General features: G+C 38.7%; 1 protein-coding gene across 11 annotated transcripts in view; it reads left to right on the top strand.

Annotated features, from left to right (window-relative positions):
- The window catches only part of GOLGA4 (golgin A4), a 156,191-nt gene that overhangs the window by 33,558 nt on the left and 94,886 nt on the right, over positions 1-27,747 (top strand). For 9 of the 11 annotated variants that reach the window (XR_009155182.1, XR_009155183.1, XR_009155184.1 and 6 more), the window contains 3 exons: positions 22,792-22,890; positions 24,056-24,194; positions 27,291-27,478. Coding sequence is in view for 6 of the 11 variants with exons in the window: in XM_058184110.1 (XP_058040093.1) it covers positions 22,792-22,890; positions 24,056-24,194; positions 27,291-27,478 (426 nt within the window). In the remaining 5 variants the exon portion in view is untranslated. Of the gene's footprint in view, positions 1-22,791; positions 22,891-24,055; positions 24,195-27,290; positions 27,479-27,747 lie in introns of those variants that run through there. The other 2 variants (XM_058184113.1, XM_058184114.1) reach the window with 2 other exon arrangements.

The raw sequence follows: 27,747 nt of genomic DNA, 5'->3' as shown, positions 1-27,747 counted from the left end.
TCCATTATAAAATGGGCAGGGCCTCCCCCCACCACTGACTCATCTAACTGGCAAAATGCGATGGGCCTACTCAGGGTTTTTAATTTTACTTCCATCCTCTCCACCACCTTGGGCTGATGACACACCTTGTATATCCTCAGTCTAAGAGGGCTAGCATTTCTCCCTGTGTTCCCAAGGACGGGACATGCAATTTAACTGGGATCATCAGGAGGCCCCCTTACCAACTCACCAGAAGGTCTTTATCGGATTCGGAAGTAGACTTGCTGTCATCGGAAGTGGTCGGAATCCCCAACTCCTCCTGGGTGGGAGGAGCACCCTTGACGACGTCCGCTCCCCTTTTTGCGGCCTCTCGTGTCTTGGTTGCCAGTTTCACCGCTCCCTTTCTGCCACTAGGGGTCATCTTAGGCATCAATTTGACCCTACAGTCGGCTATGTCAAGGTTCCAGAAAAACCTCTTCTGCATAAAAAAAACTCAGAAGCCATTGTTTTTCAGAGTTCTTTACTAGCAGGAGGAAACTGGCACACGATGAGTGAAATTCCAAAACTGAATTTCCGGATTCTTTTCCCAGTTATATAAACCCCAAGAGTCCCACCCCCCTGACCCCTTTGATGGTCACATGGTCCCACGTTCTCCCAGTTCATTCGAATATCTTCTTGCCACTCTTCCTGCAGATGTGAACACCATCCGACCTTGACCGCTTGAAGAATGTTACCATACCCCTCAGCCCCCCTTCTTCCCCTCAGGGGAAAAATGTGGCAGCGTCTGGAACCCTAAAGCCTAGTATGGTTTCCAGGCCTGACAGGCGTCCCCCCTTGGAAAAGAAGCTATATTCTAGGAAAGAAAACAAAGAGTTGATAAAGAAGAGTGTCAGTGGTCCACATTTCCCTTCTACACCCCCTCCCCTCTCCAAGAGGTTTTTTAGGTTTGTCAGGGAAAGTGTCGTGAAATTGTTTAATCAAATTGTCCGCATTTACTTTCCAACTTTTGACCCAAGTAGATTCAGATAATGGATATCCCTTCCAGTGGACTAAATATTGTAATTGACCTCTGTATAGTCTAGAGTCAAGGATTTTCTTGATTTCATAGTGGGTTTCACCTTGGATTATCAAGGGTGGTGGGGAGCGCAGGTTGAGGTCTCAGACCAGACTGTCTAGCAGGTTTTAATAAGCTGGTATGGAATACCGGTGTATTTTCCCAACATTCGAGGGAGCTTGAGTTGACGGTAGCAGGATTAATTTTTACAATAGGGAAAGGACCCAAAAATTTTGGACCAAATTTTCTGCTGGGTATTCTCAACCTCAGATACTTAGTAGATAAAAAGACTTTATCTCCAATACGAAAAGGGGGTTGAAGGGAACGGTGTTTGTCAGCTTGGGCTTTGTAATTCCGAGCTGTCACAGCTAAGGCCTTTTTTGTATTTTCCCAACCTTTTTTCAACGAATTCATCCAGTCCATTAGGGAAACAGAAGTGGGGGGTTGCACAGGGAGTTCAGGCATTGGAACGAAGTCCATGCCGGTGGTTACTTGAAAAGGGGTTAACCCCATGCTGCTGTGTACAGCATTATTATATGCGACCTCTGCAAATGGTAACAAATCTGACCAGTTTTCTTGTTGGTAATTTTCATAACACCGTATGTATTGTTCCACCATCGAGTTCAGTTTTTCAGCCGCCCCATTGGTCTCCGGATGGAACCCAGAACTAAGTCCTTGAGACGACCCAATGGACCGTAGGAACTCCCTCCAGAACTTGGCTGTGAATTGAACACCCCTGTCGGATATTATCCTTTTAGGAACTCCATGCAGTCTGTAGATGTGTTTGACGAATTTTGCTAATTTTCTCGCCGATGGCAATCCGCTGCACGCAGTGAAATGGGCCTGTTTAGAGAACAAGTCCACTACGGTCCATATCACTGTATTTCCCCCACTAGATGGGAGTTCAACAATAAAATCCATGGCAATCGCTTCCCAGGGTCTGTTGGGTTCGGCTACGGGTTGTAGGAGTCCAGGGGGTTTCCCTGGTCTGGACTTCATCGTAGCGCAGGTAGCACAGCTCTGGACATAGTCTTTGACATCTGATTTCATTTTTGGCCACCAGAATTGTCTTCTAGCCAAGTGGAGAGTCTTTAAAAATCCAAAGCGACCTCCTAGGCGAGAGTCGTGGCTTCTCTGTAGTATAGGCAGCTGCATAGCGACGGGTACATAAATTTTGGTTCCCTTCCAGGGTATCCCATCCCTTAAGGTGAGGTCTGGCAAGTTTTCTTTAAACCAAGCATCGTCAGTGAGTGCTGATTTTAATTCCACTAGTAGTTTATTTGGTGGGATGTTAGTACTACGGTGTGATCGCGGTCAAGTAAGTGCATGGCTGGCCGGTTCGCTATCGGGAATCATCGCATGTATTACCTCTTTGCGTTGGCTGTCAAATTGTGGTTTCTTAGATAGGGCGTCAGCCAGTAGATTTTGGTCACCGGGGATGTATTTGAAGGTGAAATGGAACCGTTTGAAAAACTGAGCCCATCGAACTTGTTTGGGAGAAAGCTTTTGAGGGGTTTTTAAGTATTTGAGGTTTTTGTGGTCGGTCCACACCTCGAATGGTTCTTTTCCCCCTTCAAGGAAGTGTCTCCAGGAGAGGAGTGCCCAGCGCACTGCAAAGGCTTCCTTTTCCCAAACTGCCCATCTGCGTTCAGTGTCCGTCAGTTTTTTAGACACGTACACGCAGGGCATTAGATTGTTGTCGGTATTCCGTTGTAATAAGACAGCGGCTACTGCTACATCACTTGCATCAGCTTGGACCACAAAAGGTTTATTTGGATCCGGGTGTTGAAGAATTGGTTCCATCAAGAATAGGCGTTTCAGGTGTTCAAAGGAACGTTGGCAGTCCATTGTCCAAGGTAGGGGTTGTTTAGGTTTGGGTTTGGCGGGTAATGGCCCAGTTTTTAGCAATTCTGTTAATGGTAGAGCTACTTCTGCGAAAGAAGGAATGAGATTTGAGGACCCTCTGGCGGAGCAGAAGGCCAAGATCTGGCGTCTGGAACCCTAAAATCTAGTATGGTTTCCAGGCATGACAGGCAGCTCTGTGGCCTTCCTTACCACATCTGAAGCATGCAGTGGTTTTCTGCCTCCCCCCTTCTACTGCAGCAGGGCCCTTTGGGGGGCCTTTCTGGAACTGGGTTGGGGTCTGCTTCCAGGTGCGATCATTCCGGTTTCGATCCTTGGCCAACTCAATCTCCATCTTCGCTGCCAGGGCAAACCAGCCATATAAGGTCGTAGGGGACGCTTGCGTCCTGCACAGTGCGTAGAGATCCCTGTTTAGGCCATCCTTATATATGTCCAAAAGGGCCACCTCCAACCACCCCCTGATGAGGGGCACCAAATCACGAAACTCTTGGGTATAATTGGCTACTGGTCCCTTCCCTTCTCTGATGGACCTCATCTGGATCTTGGCCTTCTGCTCCGCCAGAGGGTCCTCAAATCTCATTCTTAATGCGGCCATGAAATGGTTGTAGTTTTTCAGGAGAGGGGAGTCCTCATTATGCAGGGACACAAACCAGGCGGCTGCCCTTCCACCCAAGACCTGGGTCACGGTCCTCACTCGAGCTGCCTCAGACCAGTAGTCTCCACTCCAATCCTCCATGTTGTTGCTCACCAAAGCCAGGAATAGACCTAGTTCCTTAGGATCGCCATCAAATTTCCTAGGGATTTGGGGAATTTTTGTTTTTTTCCTTCTGCGTGGCAACAGCTTACCAGCAGGGGGCCTCTGGCCTCCATCGGAATCTGCAGGCCCAGGAGAATGTGTTTCTAGCTCTCGTTCCTCCAGAACCTCTCCACTATAGGCCACCCCTCCGGTAGCTCCCAATGTTGTTCCTTCTTCTTCTTCCCCCTCCCCCCAGGAGATCTGAGTGGGGAATTCATACCTCTCACGAGCCTCTTGTCTCTCGATTGCATTTTGGTACAGTCTTACCGCCTCAGCAATTTGAAGCTCGTCTTTGATTCTTTGTTCCTGCTGCCAGTCGGAAAGTCTCTCCTTCCATCTTGTAACTCCAGATGGAAGCTCCCCTGGCTCTGGAAATTGCCAGCCCCCATCGATCATTTGGCTTTATCTTGCTTCTCTTTTATTTATAATTTCTCCAGCCACGCTGAGGAAACCTCTTCAAGCTTTGAAGGGAGCGACGCCCTTTATCCTCCTCCACTTTGTATTCAAGGGTTGGCCTCTTTCCCAGTGTAAACTTTTTTTCAGCCCCCTCGGTGGGTTCCTATTTGGCTGACATTGTTTGGAGAGGGATGAATGAGGTAAAATGTATCTGTAAGCCACACCTATTTCCAGTTCTAGCTTAATGTCAGATTGCCTCCGATTAGTACCCAAGAAAAGAAAACCCTGACTCCATTTGATTATAGAAAAAGGTACGTCTGATAACAATAGAAGAAAAGCTTGAACTGGAAATAGGTGTTGCTTATAGATACATTTCCCCTCATTATCCCTCCTCCCTCCGAAGGTCAGACAGATCTAGGCCAATGCCTTTCCCCTCATGGGAAACGTGGTGTTCTTCTTCTGATGTTATTCTTCGGTCTGGTATGCAGAGTCCATTGCTGCTTGCACGCATCTGACAGTTTGAATTTTATTTATTTATTTATTTATTTTTATACTTTTATACCGCACCATCTCCCGTAGGACTCAGGGCGGTTCACAGGCATATTAAAAAATACAACAATAATAAATAAGCAATTAAAAACCCAATTAAAACAAAATATTTCAATCGCCAAATGACTAAAACACTAAAAACCGGTTAAAACCCATTTAAAATTAACTAAAATATTTTATTTCTTAGGCTAGTCCAGCTCGTTGAAATAATAAGGTCTTCAGTTCACGCCTGAAGGTCCGGAGGTCTGGGAGTTGCCGTAACCCTGGAGGAAGCTCGTTCCACAGGGCCGGTGCTGCCACAGAGAAGGCCCTCCCCCTGGGGGTTGCCAACCTACATTGCTTGGTCGACGGCACCCGGAGGAGGCCCGCTCTGTGGGAGCGCACCGGTCGTTGGGAGGCTATCGGCGGCAGGAGGCGGTCTCGTAGATACCCCTGTCCTAAGCCATGGAGCGCTTTAAAGATGATAACCAGAACCTTGAACTGCACCCGGAAGGCTACCGGCAGCCGGTGTAGGCCGCGCAAGATAGGTGTTATATGGGAGCAACGCGGTGCTCCCTCTATCACCCGCGCGGCCGCATTCTGGACTAACTGGAGCCTCCTGGTGCTCTTCAAGGGGAGCCCCATGTAGAGAGCATTGCAATAGTCCAGGCTGGAAGTGACGAGGGCATGAGTGACCGTGCGTAAGGCATCCTGGTCAAGGAAGGGGCGCAACTGGCGAATCAGGTAAACCTGATAAAATGCTCCCCTGGCGACGGCTGTCAAATGATCCTCTAAGGACAGCTGATCGTCCAGGAGAACGCCTAAGTTGCGCACTCCTCCCCTGGGGGTCAGTACTTCCCCCCCCCCCCCCACAGTCAGCGATGGTGTAAGCTGGCTGTACCGGGACGCCGGAACCCACAGCCACTCTGTCTTGGAAGGGTTGAATTGGAGCCTGTTCCTCCCCATCTAGACCCGCACGGCCTCAAGACACCGGCCCATCACCTCAACGGCTTCGTTGGGGTGGTTCGGGGTGGAAATGTACAGCTGTGTATCATCAGCGTACAGATGATAATCCACCCCGAATCCACGGATAACCTCACCCAGTGGCTTTTGACTCCCCCTCTATTCTCAAATGGCAGCCGAACGGTCTTAAAGAGCCACAACCCCATTAATCATGCATGACAGCAAAGTAGCAATAAAACATTGAAATAGGCCATAAACACTTAACGAGGTAATAAAACAGCTAAGCACTCTACTAAGTAATAAAACACTTAAAGTAACACTGGAGGTTGACAAGCGGAGGCTGACAATTCCTCTATGGAGTGTTTATTTTAACTCTTTAATTTATTTATTTATTTATTTATTTAGTAAAAAAGTTTTATTTTTACAATCATGTCAAACAATTCATTCAATGTACAGTTATATACATTTAGTCGGGCCTGCCCAGTCACCACCCCCCTTTTTAACACTCCCCTCTTCTACCTTCTTTTACTATCCAAACCTTCCTCTCCTTCTCTTATCTACATCCTCTCCACCCTACACCTTCCTTCTCCCTCTTCTACCCCTCTTCCTTCCTCTTCTCCTCTTTCCTACCTCCTACTCTCTCTTTTCTTCCTCCCCACCGTTCTAAAATGGTAACTGGGCAGACCCGACCCTACATTAATTATATTTATACATCTTCAATAATCCCTGTACATTCACCATCACTCCATCTCTAGCCTCAACCCCCAATTCCCTCCCCATACCCCCGCCCCCACCCCGACTTCCCAGAACAAAATGCAGGGTATCAAAACTAACAATCATAATCTAAAATAATTCCTAAATTATAATCTCTAGTCTCTCCACACTTAATCACACTCTCAATTCCCCTCTCCTTCAGACATATGTCTAATACAAAATATTTCCTAAATTTACTCATATGCTATTCGATATTTTTTTATCTGATACTTATTCTGAATATAATCAATCCACATTTTCCATTCTAAAATATATTTTTCTTGTGTATAGTCTTTCAAATAAGCAGAGATTTTTGCCATTTCTGCCAGATTTGATACTTTAAGTGTCCATTCTTCAATTGTAGGTAATTCTTCTTTCTTCCAATATTGAGCAATCAAAAGTCTTGCGGCTGTTATTAAGTTCAAAATCAATTTAGTCTCTATAACTGTACAGTCCATAATTATTCCTAGTAAAAAGAACTTTTCAAATATTTTTCAAAATATTCTGCATAATCCACCATACTTTAATCCAAAATGCTTTAACTTTTTTACAAGTCTACCATATATGGTAATAAGTGGCATCTTCACAATCGCATCTCCAACATTTAGCCTGTACATTAGGATACATACATGACAACTTTTGGGGTCTAAATGCCATCTATAAAACATCTTATAAAAATTTTCTCTCATATTTTGCGCTTGTGTAAATTTAACATTCCTCACCCAAATTCTTTCCCAAGTTTCCAACATTATTGGTTGCTGAAAATTTTGTGCCCACTTAATCATACAATCCTTAACCAATTCAGTCTCTGAGTCTATTTCTACTAATACATTATACAACCTCTTAATATGCTGTTGGCCTTGATCTCTCATTTGTTTTAACAAATTATCCTCAATTTGCCTAACACCTATTTTTTGATCTAATTTCCATCTAGCTTGTAATTGTCCATATTGGAACCATGTATAATTTTTCCCTTCTTCCCCCATCTTTTCTCTAGATTTTAATTGTAATTCCCCCTTTTCCATACAAAGAAGTTCTTTATAGGTAACTACCTCCATCTTTTGATAGATATTTATATTTTCTATCATGTGTCTCGGGATTGCCCATATTGGAATCTTTCCATCTAATTTATATTGATATTTCCTCCAAACCCTCAATAATGCATTTCTAATTATATTATTTTTAAATATTTTATCTACTTTCTTATCATATAATAAATAGGCATGCCACCCATATAACAAACCATAACCTTCTATATTCAAAACTCTTTCCTCAGTTAAATTAATCCAATCAGTAATTAATGATAAGACAACTGCTTCATAATACAATTTTAAGTTAGGCATTTTAAGACCCCCCCTTTCCCTTGTATCCTGCATTATTTTTATTTTTATTCTTGGTTTTTTGCCCATCCATACAAATTTATTAATCCCCTTTTGCCATTCCTGTAATTTAATATCATTCTTAAGCACCGGTATCATTTGAAACAAAAATAAAAACCTGGGCAAAACATTCATTTTTATAGCCGCTATTCTTCCCAACAAAGATAGTTGTAACTTCTTCCAACTCTCCATTTCTTTCCATACCTTCTGCCAGAATACCTCATAATTATTTTTGTATAATTTAACATTTGAAGCTGTAATATATATTCCTAAATATTTAACCTTTTTAACAATTTCAAAACCTGTAGTTCTTTCTAACTCTTCTTTTTGTTGTATATTCATATTTTTAGTTATCATCTTTGTCTTTTGCTGATTCACCTTAAATCCAGATACTTTGCCATACTGACCAATTATATCTTTTAAACCAGTAGCTGAGTATATTGGTTGACATACAGTAACAACCAAGTCATCTGCAAAAGCTCTTAATCTATAATCTTGATGTTTAACTCTAATTCCCTTTATTCAATCGGAACCACGTATTTTATTCAGAAGAATTTCTAAAGTTAAAATAAAAAGTAATGGGGACAAGGGACATCCCTGTCTCGTCCCTTTCCCAATTTTAAAAGTTTCTGTTAACCCACCATTTACTATTATTTGTGCTGTTTGCTTCTGATATATTGCTTTAATTGCATGGATAAAATAATCCCCAAATTGCATTTTTTCTATTACTTTAAACAAAAACTGCCAATCCAATCTATCAAAAGCTTTTTCAGCATCCAAAAAAAGGAATGCTGCTGAGACTTGGTTGTTTTGTTCCAAATATTCAAGTAAATTTATGATTTGCCTCACATTATATCTCATCTGCCTACCCTTAATAAATCCTGACTGATCATTATGAATTATTTGATTCATCACTGGCATTAATCTATTAGCAAGTATCTTGGTAAATATCTTGTAATCAGTATTTAAAAGTGATATAGGCCTATAATTCTCTGCTTTAATACCATCTTGATCTTCCTTCGGTATTAACGAAATAAAGGCTGTCCTCCATGAAGGGGGAACATCTCCTCCCATTTGAATTTTATTAAATAACTCTTTAAGTGGTTCAACCATCTCATTTTGTAAATTTTTATAATAAACAGCTGTTAAACCATCTGTACCTGGTGCTTTACCGATTTTAAGTTGCTTAATTGCTAACAAAATTTCCTCTGAAGTAATTAATTGATTCAGTTCTTCTCTTTGATTTTCTGTAAGCTCACAAATATTTTGTTGTTGTAAATATCTTTCTATCTCTGTATCATCAATCATGTCCCTAGAATATAACTTAATAATTTCTAAAAATGCTTTTTAATCAAGTTCTTTGATAAACTTCTACTATATTCTATTTTATCAATCATCGTGATTTTCTGTTTTTCCTTATTAAGCATCTTCCTGGCTTATTGGCATTATAAAACATTTTATATATTGTAAATTAATTGCTACTTGATCTGCCATCAACATATTAAACTGTCCTCTTAATATATTTATTGATCTTTATTTTACTATTTCCTGGCTTTTATCAATAATTGTTCTAATCCCTCCATTCTGAGTAAATCATTGTATCGAAAAGCCAGGAAATCATTTAATCTTTTCCCATGAAAAATAAGAGCAGCAAAATGCTTAGAAGACATTTTAATTCAAATATCGACTCCCATTTCCTGCTCCGACTTCTCCTGCAAAAGCAGGAAAAGAAGAAAGTTCCATCTCTGCTAATTGTCTTATCTTTATGGATCTCTTTACAGACGGAATGAGTGCAGCAAATTATTGATTGTATTTGATTTTGATTCTACCTTTTAAAAAGAGAAACTTTTTCCTTTGTTTAATTGACTCTTAAAGATACTGAACAGTGAAAGTGACGAATGGAATTTCAAACAGTCTGTAACTAAGAAGATAAGAAATGTTATGGATTTTAATTTAACTGAGCCTCCTATACTTAAAAAAAGAGAAGTTTCTAGACTTATATTTTAATTTTAAAAACTGAAATGGCTACTAAACCATTTAAGACACAGAATTCTGAACCATTTAGAAGATCTGATTAAAGAGCAAGGAAAGTGTCTGAAGATTTAAGGAGATGGATAATGAGAAAATAGAAGAAATAAAAGAGAATAATTAAGAGAAGATTTGATGGCTTTCAAGGTTTGGCAAAGACTGGAGGTGGTGGAGGAGGAGGTAAGAAATTGTTCAGTCAAATCAACAAATAGAAAATAGAATGGGGAATGCAAATCAAATTGATAAAAATGAAGATCAAGTGGTGGATGCAGTATAGATGATGGAAGGAGCTCTGAGAATTAGGGTTTGAATGAGGAGAAAGGAAGATTTAAAAAATTTATCAGAAGCTATTGAATTTATTGAACTTGATCCAGAGGTTGCTTATCAAATTGACAAAATTTATAGAGTTAATCTTGGCTAGAAAAGAAACTTCAGAGACATTGTGGTTTATTTTAAAAAGAACAGTGAGGAATCAAATTTGCAAGTTGCTTTTCAGAAAACTGAAAATAGGGAACAGGAGTTGAAGGTTTTGAAGAGATCTCCCAAGATGTTAAGGGAGAAAGACTTACATTTTTACCAAGAACTTAAGATAAGATTCAATTTAGATGGGAGGTTCCAGTTGGTTTGACAGTGTATCAAGGAAGGAGATATCATGACACAGTGCTTAAGGCCAAAGATCTTTCTACATGGAAATTTGAAATAGAAATCAGAAAGATTCAAGAGACTCAAATGGTAAGCTGAGGTGATTCCAGTGATGTTACCATCAGAGGAACAACCACAAGAACAAAGACTGACGAGGGAGCCCTGAAAAGAAAAGAGCAACCCAAAGAGTTCAGGATTCTGCTAGAAGCTGGAGGAGCACTCAAGATACGGAGACGATCTTCAGTTGATTGCCCAGCTTCAGCCCAGTAATGGCATAAAATTTGACTTGGAATGTCAATGGTTTGAACTCAGCTAGAAGAGAAGAAAATATTTCATTATTTGAATTTAAAATGATGTTATTTGCTTACAAGAACATATTAAATTATCAGATCAAAGTACCTAATAAACTCAAAGTTAGGTAAACATTTGTTGCTTCTTTGGAGAAAAAATGGCATAGTGGTTTATTTGAGAAAGATATACCAGCTGTTAATAGAGGCAGATATTCACGGAAGATATATTGCTATTGAACTTACAAGAACAAAAAGGACTCTTTTTGGTATATATGCACCAATCAGCAACAAGAAAAATTTTATAGAATGTTATATGATAGTTGATTCTATGGGATTATAAATCGTGTATTATATTGGGAGATTGGAATGGAGTAATAGATACACTAAAGGACAAGAGAATTCTTCCAAGAAGATACACATGCAAAGCTGCCTAAATCCTTTTGATATGATAGAAGATTTTGAGTTAAGAGATGTATGGAGATCAAAATTTGGAGGAAGAGACTATACTTTTTCTCTGATAGGCATCAATTTCTCATTGATTTTTTAATTTCTAATGATTTGCTTTAGAAAACCAAGATATTTCAAGATGTGTCTGATCAGTCCTGTTTGGATGGAATTGCATGGAAAAGAGGGTAAAGAACTTGAGATTAAATGAAAATTTGTTTAGATATCAGGATAATGTAAATCAATGTAAAAGCAGATGAAAGAATTTTTTGATTATAATTTGAATAATGAAACATCGAGAAATGGTTTGGGACTCCAGTAAAGCTTTTATGAGAGGTATTAATATATCTTAATAATAGACAGAGAAATAAGCAACAAAGACAGCGAGGTATTTAGAAGAGGAAATTTATAAGAAACAACAATTATTAATACATAATCCACATGATCAAAAACTTAAAGATGCAATAAAGTTACTAGAATCAATTTAATATGATAATGGCTGATCAGGTAAACAAATATACAATATGCCAAACATAATACTTTTGTAAGCAAATAGACCTGGTAGGTGGTTAGCATACACTTTAAGGAAAAGACAAAACAACGTACTATAGAAAAAATAGAATATAAGGTAAAGAGATATCAACAGGATAAAATTAAAAGCTTTTTAGAATATTATACAAATTTATATCTTAAAGATAATATATTGAATAGGATATTGATAATTATTTGAAGGAATATAAGGTTAAAAATTTAACTTTAGAACAAACGGATGAACTGAATCGCCTATAACCTCAAGAAATTATTTTGGTAATTAAACAATTAAAATGGGGAAAACTCCTACGGATGGGCTCACAGTTAGTTATTATAGGAATTTACAGGATGAGATGTTAGGTCCATTTAAGGAATTATTTAATCAGATACAACTAGGAGGGGAATTCTCATGGAGAACCTCTTTATTTCATTGATACCAAAAGAGGAACAGGATTGTTCTAAACCTGGGAATTAGTAATCTCACTTTTAAATAATGATTATAAGATTTTGTTAAAATAATAGCTAATAGATTAATGTTGATCTGCAGCGAAGAATTCATAATGATCAATCTGGATTGGGAGACAGATGAGGAATAATGTTAGGCAGATTGTTAATTTACTGAGTATTTAGAAAAGAAAAATTTTATTCCAGCATATTTATTTTTCTGATGCAGAGAAAGCTTTGATCGATTGCATTGGGATTTTTTATTTAAATTAATAGAAAAGATGCAATTTGGAGATGGTTTTTTAAGAATAATTAGGGCAATTTATGGAGAGCAAACAGCACAGATTATAATCAATGGTAGCTTAACAGAACCTTTAAGATTAAAGGAACAAGACAGGGATGTCCTTTATCACCATTATTGTTTATTTTAACTCTAGAACCATTATTGGATAAAATACAGAAGTAAAGGAGATAGAGGAATTTTAGACAATATGAATATAAGTTAAGAGCTTTTGCAGATGATTTGGTGATTACTTTAACAAACCCTATAAATTCTAGTAAATCTTTGTTGGAAATAATTGATCAATATGGGAATGTCTCAGTTTATAAATCAGAGACAAAAAGTGATAATAAAAAATATGGCCAGACAACAGAAAGAAAACTATAACAGGATTTGAAATTGTAAAGAAGGTTAAGTACTTAGGGGTTTATTGCCAAATGTGAAATTGTATAAGAATAACTATGAGGTTTTATGGCAAAAGTTCAGAAGGAGTTGATTGTTTGGAAAAATTGCAATTATCTTCTGAGAATTGCTGATTAAAATGAATGTTTTACCTAGATTTTTATTCCTCTTCAGATGATACCAATAATTAAGAAAGATAAGAATCTTGAGGAATGGCAGAAGGAATTAACAAATTTATATGGAAGGTAAAAAGCTAGGTTAAAATGAAAATAATTCAAGATTCTCGGAAAGGGAGGTTTAAAATGCCTAATTTTAAATTATATTATGAAGCAGCTGCTTCTCTGCAATAAGTGATTGGTTTAATTTAAGAGGACAGAATTTTGAATATAGAAGGTTATGATTTGCTATATGGATGGCATGCATATTTAATTTATGACAAAAAGTGGATAAGGCCTTTAAAAATCATGTGCTAAGAAATGCCCTTCTGTTTGGAAAAATACTCTTATAAACTAAATTATAAGGTTCCTATATGGGCAAGTCCTAGACACAGTAGAAAATATAAACATAGAACAGAATCAGGAAATGATTACATATAAAGATCTTTTGTATACTGAAAGAGGTAATTTGCAGTTAAAATCTGCAAGTATTAAGAGAAGGAAAAATTATACTTGGTTTCAATATGAGCAACTACGTCAGATGGAAGGAGATCAGAAAATTGGTATAGAGCAGAACGAGGGAAATTTGGTGCAAATTAGAAATCAGTCTCAGGAGCATATAAAGAGATTGTATAATGTGTTACTTGAAATAGATTCTGAAAGGACTAAAGGACTGTATGATAAACACAAAATTTTCAGGAGCCAATATTATTGGAAACTGGAAAAAATTTGTTAGAAATGTTAAATTCACAGCACAGAATCTGAGGAAAATTTTTATAAAATGTTTTATAGATGGCATCTAGATCCTAAAAATTATCGTATGTATCCAGAAATGCAAGCAAAATGTTGGAGATGTAATTGTGATGATACATATTTTCACATTTGGTGGACTTGTAAGGACATAAAGGCCTTTTGGATAAAAATTTGGTGGATTTTACAAAATGTTTTGAAAAAGAAGATAAAGTTTCTGCCGCAATTTTTCTTGTTGGGAATTATTACGGATTGTACAGTAATTGAGACTAAATTGATTTTAAATCTAATAAGCAGCAAGATTACTAATAGGACAATATTGGAAGAAAAAGAAGTACCAACAATAGAAGAATGGATATTGAAAGTTGCCAATTTGGCTGAGATGGCAAGATATCAGCCTTTTGAAAGACAATCAAGAAAGATACTTAAAGGAATGGAAAAATGGATTGACTATATTCAAGTAGATATCAGACAAGAGTTATCAGACTGTTTTGAATGATTATGATGTATTATTTTGATTGCTTTTGGGGAAGTTAGGAATTGATGATTGTAGGGTATAATTAAGTTGGGATGAAAATTTTTAGCATATGTTTGTTTTATTTTAACTATACCTTGTGCTCGTTCCGGGAAGTCGGGGAGGGTTGCGAAGGGAGGGGAGGGGGGAAAGGGGAAAAAATTTTGTAAAACTTTTGAATATAATAATAATAATTGTTCTTTCTTTTAATTTCCTCCAATTCCTTTTCTTTTCTGCAATTTATTTTTGTATTTAATATTCATTTGTATAAGATTTCCTCATATAGGCCTTAAGCATCCCAAATCATCTCTATAGATGTTTTTTTCATATTCATAATAAAAATTCTTTCATTTGCTTTTTACATTCATTTACTTTTGTTCATATTTAAACAAATTCTCATTCAACCTCCATGATCTCCTAGCCTCCTTTTCGATCAAATTCAATCCAAACCGGACTATGATCAGATAGAGTTCTTGAACAAATCTTAGTCTTCTTCACTCTAGAATACAAATCATTAGTAATCAAAATAAAATCAATCTAAAATGATTGATGCCTGTCAGAAAAGAAGGTAAACCTCTCTTCTGTATTAGTTCTTCCAAATATCTCTTAATTCCAAGTCCTCCATCATTTCAAAAAGCCTTTGGTAATTTCGCCCGCTTGATATCTTCCTTAAACTTTTTTGTCTTTTGAGTATCCAACACACCATTCCAATCACCCATTAATATATATGATTTATAATCCCAAAATACTATTCTTTTATGTAAAACTTGAAAAATTTTCTTGTTGTTGATTCGGCATAAACTCCTATTAATAATGTCTTCTTTCCTCCAACAAAAGTTCAATAGCAATGTATCTTCCTTGCTTATCCACCTCAATTAATTTTGCTGATATATCCTTCTTTATATATATAACTAAACCATTTTTTTCCAAAGAGGAGGCAACAAAATGTACTCCCAGTTTTGAATTTATCAAATATTTCTGGTCTAAAGATCTAATATGTGTTTCTTGTAAACAGGTAATGTCATTTTAAATTGTTTCAAATAGTGAAATACTTTCCTTCTCTTCTGTGAATTCAAACCATTAACATTCCAAGATAATAGTTTAATTGCCATTATCGGCCAAAGGAAACTTTTGGAACACTAGCAGATCACATTTTGCTTTAGGCCTTGCTCCCACTGTTTCCGTTGTAGTAGTTGCCAGTTGTTGTTGTGCCTTCATCTCTTGTTCCTTGGCTTAGCAGCAGCTCTTGTCAGCCTTTGTTCTTTTGAGTCTGAACCCATCAGGTATTTCCAACACTTGTAATAAATCTTCTTCCATCACAATCTGTTCTTGTACCTGCTTCACTTCTCTTCCTTCACTTCAGCCTCCTTCTTCTAGCTTCCAATGGAGGAAGACTTCCAACTTTTAATGCCTCAACATAAAATTCTCTTGCTTTTCCAACTGTATTGAGACGATGTACTTTCCTGCATAATATACTATTATACCAGTTGGAATATCCCATCTATATTCAATCTGACGTTTTTAAGTTCATTCACCAGGAAGGCAAATTCCTTCCTAGCCCTTAACATTTTGGTGGAATTTCCTTTAATATTAAAATATCTTGACCAGCAATCTGAATCTTCTCCCCTTATATGAGGCTTGCAAAATCTGATTTCTCACTGTTCTATTTGTAAAATAAATAACAACATCCCTTGGCAACTTTTTGCCTTGCTATCCAAGAATTCACAGATATATTTTATCAATTTGATAAGCCACATCTGCTGGACGAGCTGCTAATATCTCAGCAAATACTTCAGAAAAAATTTCCCTTAAATTCTCTTCTTTATTCTCTTTCAAACCACGGATTCTTAGAGCAAATTCCATATTTCTATATTGTATCAAAACTATTTCATCATCTGTCTTTTCCATTTTACTTTGAAATTCAGCCATTTTATTTTCTAATTTTGAATTATGTTGCTTAATTTCTTCAACTTCCTCTTCTAATAAAATCACATTTGTTGCCAAACTTTGTACTGCAGTTACAAATCCTTCCTTAACTTCTTTATTTCCCACTTGAATTTCTAATATCTGCTCTTTCATTTCAGACATCTCATCAGTTATTACTTTAAATTTTTCTTGCATAAAGTCTTTTAAATTCTCTTGTACTGCCTCTAAGTTCAATGTTCTAGTCTCTGCTGTATGAGCTGAAGAGGCACCAGCTGATGAAATTCCAGAGCCCTTTGTTACAGTAGGCTTTAATTGTTTGGCTTCCATCTTCTATAAAATTATTTATTTATTTCCAACTTAATATTCACTTTAAATCTTCTTAACCTCTGAGAAACACAGTCTTTTAAAGCAATATTTTAAAATCTCCTAGATTCTAGGCAGCAAAGAGTTAAAGAGTTGAAGTAGCAAATAACATGCAATTTACCAGCAGCAGACGGCAAACGCTAAAAGTATCACTTTCGCTTTCCACTCGTTAACTTGTTAACAATTCGCCTCCATTTTCTTGTTGTTTTCAAGCTTGTTACAAAATAACGGGGAATTGGCTTGGCTACTTGCATAAAGTTCTCCCACTTTCGTTCTGTCCGGTATAATCCTTTATTGTCCAAAATAAATCTTGGTGTTTGGTCGTGGTGATTGGTTCCGCCAAAGCAGAAAAATCCTCGGATCTGGAGCACTTCGGGTTACTGGAGGGAACTTAACCCTTCAAACCCCTTTTTTCTCAGGGGCTTTAGGGAAATTCAACCTCTGCCCTCAGCTCACCATCTCTTCTTCTCCCGAAGAGAAGGTTTTTCGAACCGCTGGGCAGCAGATTTAAGCTGTCCTAGCGTTTCCACATAATCCAGAGGTTCCACATAATCCAGAGGTTCCACATAATCCAGAGGCCATCACCTATGGTGCCAAACAGGAAGTCAACTCTTTAATTTATAATGACTGTATATTATTATTCTTTTCATTGAATTTTACAATGAAATAAGTTACCTAGTAAAAATATCTGAAGTTAGAGTGTGACCTGTAAATCATTGTTCTGATTAATTTTTCTTAAATTGAGTGAAAGATTTTCACAGGAAAAAGTATAACTTTTTTGCTCATCATTCTGATTCAGATTGTGGGATGGGGGAGCTTTAGTAAACAGCAGAAATCAATGATATAGAAGTATTAAGTGTTAGGTTTTTAAAATATCAACTTAATTTGTTTCAGAGAATATTACGCCAGTCAGGATAAGGTATTTCCCACAGTTGGTGAACTGTGGGAGGTAACTCTTAATTCTAGTTATACACGTGAGAATTAATACTGTATTCACATTCTCTTTAAAGTGAGTATGTGGCCTAATCCTAAACATACAGTTTTCTTGGCAAAGCTTTTCAGAAATGAGTTGCCTTACTAGGACTGAGAGAAAGTTCCTGGTCCAAGATCAGCCAGCTGGCTGTATGTCTGAGGCAGGATTAAAACTCAGGTTCTCCTGGTTGCTAGCCTGTTGGCAGTTGTGGGTGAATACTATGGAGTGAGGACTGGTGTAATATAATGTGGGCAAGTTGGTCTGTAGGGCAGTATGGATCATTATGGAATGGGGATAGATGGGGGTAATACTGGGATCTCTGTGGGCACATTGGGAATTTTTTTAATTTTTTTTTAATTTATTTGTCACAACAGTATATATAGGTGTAAGCATGAAATAACTATACGATATATAAGCATATATATAAGCATAAGTATGTAATAACTATACGAATTGGATACAATTAAAGGGAACATTAGGACAGGAACAGTAGGCACGCTTATGCTCTTATGCACGCCCCTTACAGACCTCTTAGGAATGGGGTGAGGTCAATAGTAGATAGTTTCTGGTTAAAGCTTTGGGGATTTTGGGAAGAGACCACAGAGTCTGGTAGTGCATTCCAGGTATTAATTACTCTGTTATTGAAGTCATATTTTTTGCAATCAAGATTGGAGCAGTTCACATTAAGCTTAAATCTATTGTGTGTTTGTGTATTGTTGCGATTGAAGCTGAAGTAGACTTCAATAGGAAGGACATTGTAACAGATGATTCTATGAGTTAAACTCAGGTCATGTCGAAGGCGGCAGAGTTCTAGATTTTCTAAACCCAGGATTTCAAGTCTGGTGGCATAAGATATTTTGTTGTAATCAGAGGAGTGGAGAACTTTTCTTGTAAAATATTTCTGGACACGCTCAATTGTATTCATGTCCAAAATGAGGTATGGGTTCCAGACAGGCGAGCTGTATTCAAGAATTGGTCTAGCAAATGTTTTATATGCTCTGGTTAGTAGTGTAGTGTTTCTGGAGAAGAAGCTACGCAAGATTAAGTTTACAACTCTTAAAGCCTTTTTGGCGATGTAGTTGCAGTGGGCTTTGGCACTTAGATCGTTTGATATGAAAACTCCAAGATCTTTAATGGGGTGGGGGTCATCTACAAGGTAATGTCCATCGAGCTTGTATTTAGTGTTCAGATTCTTTTTTCCAATGTGTAAAACAGAGCATGTGTCTGTAAGCAGCAAGATTGACTTACGAGTTTTTCTGCTGGCTTCCCCATTGACTTTGCTTGTGGGAAGCCAGCAGGGAAAGTTGCCAATGATTGCAACTTGCTGCAGCATCATATTCACAATCTAGGCACCTAAGTACTTAGATTGTAATCATATAACTGGAGAGCTGCAATGACCACAACTTTATAGTCTGAGGATATAAATCCCCCTTATTTAGTGCTGTTGTAGCATTTAACAGTTGTAGAATGAGTGTCTTTGTTAAGAATTAATATTATAGAAGACTTTCTAGTTACATATTTAGCTTTAAGTAATATCCTCATAGGTTGACTATAGTAATTAAGTTGCTTCTAAGGATCTGTGGTGGATTAAAAGAGTAACATTGAAAGCAAAGCAGAAAATATAACTTTTTTACCCTTGGGTATAATCAGGAATGGATCAGAAGATTTGATTAAACCTCACAATATGAATTATGTACAGCAGCATTGTGGTGATAAGAATAGATTTAAAATGGCTTGTACAATAGAAGATAATTGGATGATGGAAGGTGATCGCTGTTTTTTCGCTAAGCCTACTTCCTCAATTCTGTATTTGCTATATCCACATTTCAGTTTTAAGCATTTTTCATTCATTATGTCATTGTTTAAGAAATCACTGCATGTTTCAGATGATTGTGATATCTATTTACTTACCTACACACCTGTGACATAGATGAGAGATTAGTTCAGGTTTCTTGAGATAACATGCTTTACTCTGTCCTTAACTTTAATGTTACAAATGTCTCTTAATTTGACACAAATCCTGGAAATCAGGCAGCATATATATTTAATAAAATATGATTCCTGACACAGCCAGCCAGATATTTAGACTTGATTTGTCATTTTTCTGCACCTATCGAGGACCTGGGATGGACAGATGTTATTTAATAATATTATTGTTGCCAGAATATAAGCTGTTTCAAGTAAACCTGCCTTTTGCAGTTGACAGATGATGATTTTTATCAAGGCTGATGATGTTCAACTTGTGCTCCAAATGTTTTGGAATTGCACTTAAGGTGCCTATTTCTGTTTGCTTTCTTTTGCCATGGTCATTCTTCTATTTGCATATTTTGTGATTCTTCTCCAATTCTTTCCCTTCTGTTCTGCTGTCTCAAGATCCTGCAATCTCCACTATTCAGATGTTTTTGTATGTCTTACTAACACCGATTATGCATGGGATGTTGTGTGGTAGATGGTTGTGAGTTTGGATTCTAAAGTTCCAGAGCACGTTAGATTACTTTGTCTACTGGGTCCCATCACTTCTTGCTTGCAGGCAAATGATATTTCTTGAAATATTCCCATGCATCATTATTGCTACTTTGTCATGCCATTGTTTATAGTCAGTTTGTGCAAACTTTTTACAGCAGCTTAGTACTTTACTGCTTCTCCAGTTTCTTTGCAGAGGTGGCATCTGTTGTTGTCTTCCCAGTTAGTATTATTAAACTATACCATTTTATTTGAAACAATGTTTTTTGTTAGCATAGTTACCGTATTTTTTGGCATATAAGATGCACTTTTTTACCCCCCAAAAGAAGGTGAAAATCTGGGTGCGTCTTATATGCCGAATGTAGCCCCGCCCACCCTCCGCCCCCTACCCTTCGGAGGTTATCAGCCAAAAATCCTAAGTGTGGAAAGCGGCTGCTGTTTCGGCATCAGCATAGCCGCGGTAAGAGCGCTCTTTGCAAGCCAGGCTGTCCGAATCCTTTTGAAGAAGTAGCGATGATGCTTGGCTCTAGGACAGCTGACAGGCTCCCCTCCAGCTCATTGAGTGTGGGAGCGCCTAGCGCAGTTACAGCCACAGTAGGAGCACTCGCTTCGAGCCAGTCTGCCTCAGCTGCTGTTAACCTTCTCAATGTGCCCCGAGTTTTCTTCTTCCCCTTTAGCCACTAAGGAGGAGGAGGGCGCGCGGCTCTGCAAATTGCATCGGAGAATCGGGAGAGTCGGCTTCTGCTCCTGGCCCGGGAGACGGATCTGGCCACGAGGAAAGAGAAAGTGAGACTGTGGAAATTGGGGAGGAAAAAGATCGTTGCCTCACTTCATTGCGTTTTCCAGCGTTTTTTCTCCTCAATTCTCCGAAGCAATTTGCAAAGCCACGCACCCTTCTCTTCCTTTTCTGCAAATTGCTTCGGAGAATTGAGGAAAAAAACGCCGGAAAACACCATGCAGTGAACAACAATCTTTTTCCTCCCCAATTTCCACAGTCTCACTTTGTCTTTCATCATGGCCAGATCCGTCTCCCGGGCCAGGAGCAGAAGCCGACTCTCCCGATTCTCTGATGCAATTTGCAGAGCCGCGCGCCCTCCTCCTCCTTGGTAGCTAAAGGGGAAGAAGAAAACTCGGGGTATGTTGAGAAGACACACACTCCTATAGCTGGAAGAAGGTCGAAGTTCGTTTCCCCCTCTCCTGCTCTCTTAAACTGAAATGCACTGCTTTTCTGACTTTTTGATAAATGATCCTGGGAGAAAGCAGCAATGGCCACTGATCTTTCAGGTGGTCAAAATGCCAAGCAGCTGTGGGGAGCTGAGACATTTCTCCTTTATGCCACCCCCCCAGCTCCTCAGTACAGTTCCGTTTAAGAGACCAAGGCGGGGGGGGGAATCAACTTCAACTGTGGATGAAGCCCCTCTGGTCATGAAGACCATTTGGGAGGAGAAGGTGGCTGAGGAGGGAGGAGTGTAGGTGCAAGGGAAGGCGCAAGGACAGGGGGAGGGGGATTGCAAAAGAAGCAGCCCTTCTCCCTTTCTTCCAGCAACAAGAGTGTGTGTGTTCTCAATGTGCCCAGAGTTTTCTTTTTCCCCTTTAGCCACTAAGAGCTCCGAGTTCTTCCAGGGTCTGCCTGGAAACAGCTCCAGCAGTTCTGATGGCTGCCTTCACAACTTGTGCCAGGACTGAAGATCCCCATTCCCTACAGCAGTAGACTTCTCCTTAACCTCCCGAGATTTCAGCCCCCATGGCTGCTGTGTGGCATAGAGTGAGGGTGGTCAGTGCAAACCACCTTCAGGCTTCAGGTGTGCTGAGTGGGCTTGCATCTTCAAGGAACTGGTGGCTTGCTGGGCGCTGTGCAGGAGTTATAAGGCAAGGCACTGCTACCTGAAAACTATTACTGTGATCTCGGCTGCCTGGAACTGCCCCAAAACACGATGCTCTTTCTTTGCCTCTGCACACCCCATTTTTGGAACTGGAGAGGCAGCGGAGATCTCCAGGTGGCGGAGACCGTGGCAACAGTGTTTTTGGGTGGCAGCACCTTGCCTTTTGCCCCCTGCGCAGTGCCTGCTTCGCCAAGCAAGTCCCAACCTCTGCGCTTCCCCAGGCCGCTCCCGTTATCAAAATCCAAATGAAAGTGAGGATGTCGCTGATCCTGATGATGATAGGCTGAGGCAGAATTCTTGTTTTCTTGTTTTCCTCCCCCAAAATTAAGGTGCATCTTATACCCTGGTGTGTCTTATATGTCGAAAAAGGGTATACGGTAACTATGAGTTTTGTTGGTTATGAAAATTGGGAAAGATCACATTTATGTGAATGTTCAGTTTGTATTCTGAAACATGCACTACACAGTTTGCCTATTATCAGTCTTCTAATTTAGATACTTCTGATAAGCTTCTAAAGAACCTAGGATTATAGACACTACAGATTCATTCTGTATTTTTCCTGTTTTCCTAACTATATTTTCTTTATGTTTCCATAACTTGGGGTTATTCCCTTTTTTAAAACTTGTACCCTCTGTAAGCTTTTCATCTTGATAAAGGTCTGATTGGCTTTTCTCTCTTTATGCTCTTTGAAATATACTAATAAAGTACTGAAAAAGATTGAAAGTGTTACTGTATTGCTCCATGTTAAAATGTAATTTTATACTTCTTTAATATAATAAGGTTGTTAAGATAGTGTGACATAAAATAGAATAAGATCCACATAGGAAAGTGGAAAAACTAAAAGAATAGTACTGTACCTTAACTGTTCTATAATAGGATTTTATATGGTAGCAGTGAAAGTTATAAATCCAGCTAAATTTAATTTCTACAGAATATGCGTACGAACATATGCTTTAAAGTTGTTTTATATTTCTGTCAAAATATTATGATAGGAACTTAAGATAGATCAAAAAACAAAGAGGCATCTTCAGGAAGAATTTGCTGCATCCTTAGAGGAAAAGGACCAAATTATCAGCGTCCTGCAGACACAGGTAACTGCTTGATTTAAAAGAGAGGTTTCCAAAACATTCTTAAAGAACATCAACTATTTTTATACTAAATAGTATGCTATCCATAAGGTATTTAGAGAGAATCCTTGTTCAGCAAGCATTCCATTACCACACTGCTGAACAAGAAGAATTATGGCCAATCCTTAATTGTTACAAACATCCCTATGGTCACAATTTCAGCAACTGGCAAGTGACTTGCTTTAATGATGGTTGCAGCATCCTATGGTCACATGGCCATCATTTGCAACTTCACTCTGAATTTCTGACAAGCAACATTAATAAAGTGACTGTGTGACATCTTCCCTAATGACTTTGTGTGATTTGTTTAACCACAGTGACCAGAACTGCTTCTGTTATGTTATATTACTGCTGTCATGTGACATCACAATTCACTACTGTGATATAGATAGAGTTGCCTGTCCTAATTATTGTTGTTGAAGTACCTATAATTAGTTTCTTGTCTTATATCTTTGTATTTTTTCAAATAAATGCCCATTTCATCCTGAGAATGATATACAACGATGATAATATAAATATATATTATATATTTATATATTTATAAATATATATATTATATATTTATATTATAAATATATAATATAAATATATATTCCTTTAAATTGTCTGATTCTAAAGACTGGACAAATTCTTACAGTTTACTTGGCAAGATTTTTCAGAAATGGTTTGCAATCGCCTTTTTACTAGGACTGAGAAAAAGTGACTGACCTATGGTTACCCCGCTGGTTTTGTGTTCAAGATGGGACTAGAACTCACAGTCTCCCAGTTTTTAACCTTCCTTAACCACTATATTAAACTGGCTGTTAATATGGTGTGATTTATGATACTTAAAGAAAAAATGATTTGAATATACTGGAGAAAAAACTCACTTGGATGTATTTAACTACATATTGTGTGTTTTGCAGTATTTTGAAAGATAGTATGTATCAAAGGGAAAGTTCAGGAAAAAGATTTTGCAGAGGCCATATGGATCATTCCACTTTATTTGGAGTTGCCTTCCTATAACTTTTGTATATTGCTGTTTCAGACAATGCAGAAATTTGTATTAGTAGTTTTATATTACATAATCCTAACTTAATTATATTACATAATCCTAACTGTTGAATGGATAAATATTTTGCTCATGCAGGTATCATTACTGAAGCAACAATTGCATAGTAATGAGATAAACATTGAACTACCGATTCCAAATGTTCAAACTCAGTCACAAGTTCAGAATCCTGTAAAAAATCAGAATACGGAGAATACTTCACAATCAGCAGGTCCTGGTAAGTTCTTATCTTAAAAAAGAAAACGTTAAAGAAAAATGAGAAAATTTCAGAGTTCTGATACATAGGGCTGGCTGCTTGTAATTTTTAAACTATTTTAGCAATATTAAGGTGTTTTTTTTCTTAATATTTCCTAGTGCGGGGGTGGGCAACCTGCGGCTCTGGAGCCGCATGTGTCTCTTTGGGCCCTCTACTGTGGCTTCCTGTCCCAACACTGGTAGGCCCCGCCCCTCACCCCTTTTATTTCTTTTTTGGATATTTTTGGAAATCTGGGCTTGCTGAGGAACGATTGCCAGCCATAGTGGAGGCTTCCCTTTGAGCAACCCTCCTCTACCACCTCCTCTTGTGATCCCCTGGCTGGTCAGGAGGATCCCCTGACCCTCCTCAAACGAGCACCCCTGGCTGGTCAGGAGGATCCCCTGACCCTCCTCAAGCGAGCACCAAAGTGCAGGAAAGGTGCAGGTGGGGTGGCTGGCCGTTCACTTAAGGAGGGTCTCCACTGCGGGTGCACATGCTCCAGCTCAGCCACAGTCAGCCAGGGGATCACGAGAGGAGCAGGGTCACTGGAGAGTGCAGGACCGAAGTGGCCCTGTACCTGCCTTCACGCCACATTTGTATGTAAGGCAGCCTTTGCTTCCTGCCGCTTCAGGCTGGAGTTTGCACCCTCTATGCTCGGCCGAAGATCTGCTAGGGGTGGAGGATGACATGGCAAGGTGATGGCTGGAGCCTCAGTGCAGAAGAGAAGCCATGTCCTGTTAAGACCCTCCTTAAGTACATGTGCCTTTGCTGCACTTTGGCGCTCAGTTGCAGAGGGTCTCCCCATGCGTGCGCATACTCCCAGCTCAGCCACAGCTGGCCAGGAAGTCATGAGAGGAGAGGGAGGGGGGAAGAAGGAGGATGGTCACCTGAAGGGAAGCCTCCGTCGCTGCTGGCAATCTTTCCTCAGCCAGCCTGGGTTTCCAAAAAGAAGAAATAAAAGGAATAGTGAAGTGTCTCAAGAAGAGCTTGCTGACTTTCCAACACACACACACACACACACACACACACACACACACACACACACACACACACACACGGAGTGGGAGAGAGAGAGACACATATCATAGGGCCGTGATAGCTCAGGCTGTAAGAAGCCTGTTATTAGAACACAGCAGCCTGCAATTACTGCAGGTTCAAGCCCAGCCCAAGGTTGACTCAGCCTTCCATCCTTTATAAGGTAGGTAAAATGAGGACCCAGATTGTTGGGGGGGCAATAAGTTGACTTTGTAAATATACAAATAGAATGAGACTATTGCCTTATACACTGTAAGCCACCCTGAGTCTTCGGAGAAGGGCGGGATATAAATGTAAATTAAAAAAAAAAATAGAGAGAGACACACAGAGTGATATACACAGAGAGAGGGAGAGAGAAACACAGAGGGAGAGAGACACACAGAAGCGGGAGAGGGGGGAGAGATAGAGTGGGAAGAGGGGAAGCAGGGGTGAAATGCTCCTGGTTTGGACTGGATTGGTTGATCTGGTAGCGATGGCAGCGGGTGGTTCGGAGAACAGGTAGCAAAAATCCCTTCCCTCCGCCCATGCCCAGCTGAGCCATGCGATCGTCAGAGCCTTTTTTTACCTTTTAAAAGCATTTTTTACAACCTATTCGGCTGAATAAGTTGTAAAAAATGCTTTTAAAAGGTAAAAAAAGGGTCTGACAATCACAGCTGAGCCATGCAATCATCAGAGCCTTTTTTTTACTTTTAAAAGCATTTTTTCTACAACCTCTTCAGTTGAAGAGGTGATAAAAATGCTTTTAAAAGGCTCTGATAATCCCAGCTGAGTTGCCTGATCATCAGATTTTTTTTTTACTTCTACAAGCATTTTTTCTACAACTTCTTCAATTGAAGAGGTTATAAAAAAATGCTTTTAAAAGTTAAAAAAAAAAGATTGCACGCCACATGCTATGTATTTAATTTATTGATTTACAAAAAGACCTCACAAGAGTGAAGCAAAGCAATAGTAATAATAAAAATACAAATACAAATAAAACCAAATAGTAATGCACATTAACGAAGCTACATAATGAAGGAACATTAGAGAAAACTTTTAGCATAATTGATATTATGCATAAGACTCTCTAAAACAGACCTGGGTATTTTATGGTCCCTGGGTCACATCTGACCTTTTGGATATCTCTGTCTGGCCTGAGTGAGGTCAATTGCAAGTTAGAAATCAAATATAAATAAGCATGCTGCAGGGAGCAGAGTTTGGTATGGCTGTGCACAGTCACCATGCTTCTTTTGGTCAGCAGATAACCATGGGAGGGTGAGGAAGGAAGCATTTTTCTGTCCCTGTGCAGCACTTGCTCTTCGCCTGGAGTAGCCTGAGTTGAGGTGATGGAATTTGAGGACATTGGTTCGGACCAACCTCTCATGTAGCCCCTTGAAAAAATTAATTGCCCATTGCTGCTCTAAAGTAAAAGCTAAATCCCAAATCTTAATGTCAGTAGTGATAGAGCAGAGCTTAGAAACATCACTGGAAATTTGCAACAGAAAATATGAAAGTAATATATGGATAATTTCAATTTCTGTCCTGCTAGCACTGTCAAGAAGTAGATAACACCACTGATCACAAACCAGAGAATAAAGTGGCTGACTTTATAGTGAGTCTTGATTAAATACAAGATTGCCCTGAATATAGGATATTGTTAAACCTTCCCTCTGTCAGGTTAATGGTAATGAATTAAAACTTTCTAGGATCAGTGTTCTTCTGGGTATAATGTGAAGTGATGTTTGGAAGTATCTGGGAATCCACCAGGGCTATAAAAGAGTTCCTGGAAATGAGATTTGCCTCTATCTTTCTGAAGATCGAAATCAAGAATTATTTAACTGGTTGAGCAGCTGTATTGTGGCCAAGCAACTTTAAATATGGAGCAGATGTTGTATAGATGGACAACCTTATTACAAATGGACAGTCTTATTTCCATAAGTAGCAGGAACTATGTGAAGAGTTACCATATAGAGCAGCAGTTCATATAATTGGCAGCACTGCGTAGACTTTGGTACATGTGAAATATCAAATGAAAACCAAACATATTTTTTTTGCTGTTCGTAGTTGGTAATGAGAATGCTGATAAAACAATAGAAACGCTAACTCAGCGAGTAAAACATCAAGAAAACTTGCTTCATCAGTGTAAAGAAAGAATTAAATTTCAGAAGGAGCGCTTAGCACAACTGACCAGTGAGAAAGAAGCACTGCAGGAACAACTATATGAGAGGCTTCAGGAGCTAGAGAAAATAAAGGTACTGGGAAAATAAAGGCTTCTCATGATATTAATTTTTATCTTATTACAAAAGATACCAGAGATTATAATCCATTCTGATTAAATAGCAAGACAGAACAAATTTTAAATAATAATGCAATATGCTAAAAGATAGAAATTTTGTCATACTTGATAATGTTTAGAAGGAAACTGGTTGTTAATATATTCAGATTAAACATAGATGTAGATTTTAGTAATATATTTTAGTAATATTAGGATAAGGAAATGGTACCACGACATTTACAGAGT

This window comes from Ahaetulla prasina, chromosome 4 (genome assembly GCF_028640845.1).
Source record: "Ahaetulla prasina isolate Xishuangbanna chromosome 4, ASM2864084v1, whole genome shotgun sequence".
NCBI lineage: Eukaryota > Metazoa > Chordata > Lepidosauria > Squamata > Colubridae > Ahaetulla > Ahaetulla prasina.
Note: the sequence above shows the minus strand (reverse complement) of the source record. Positions and strands in the feature narration are given on the sequence as shown.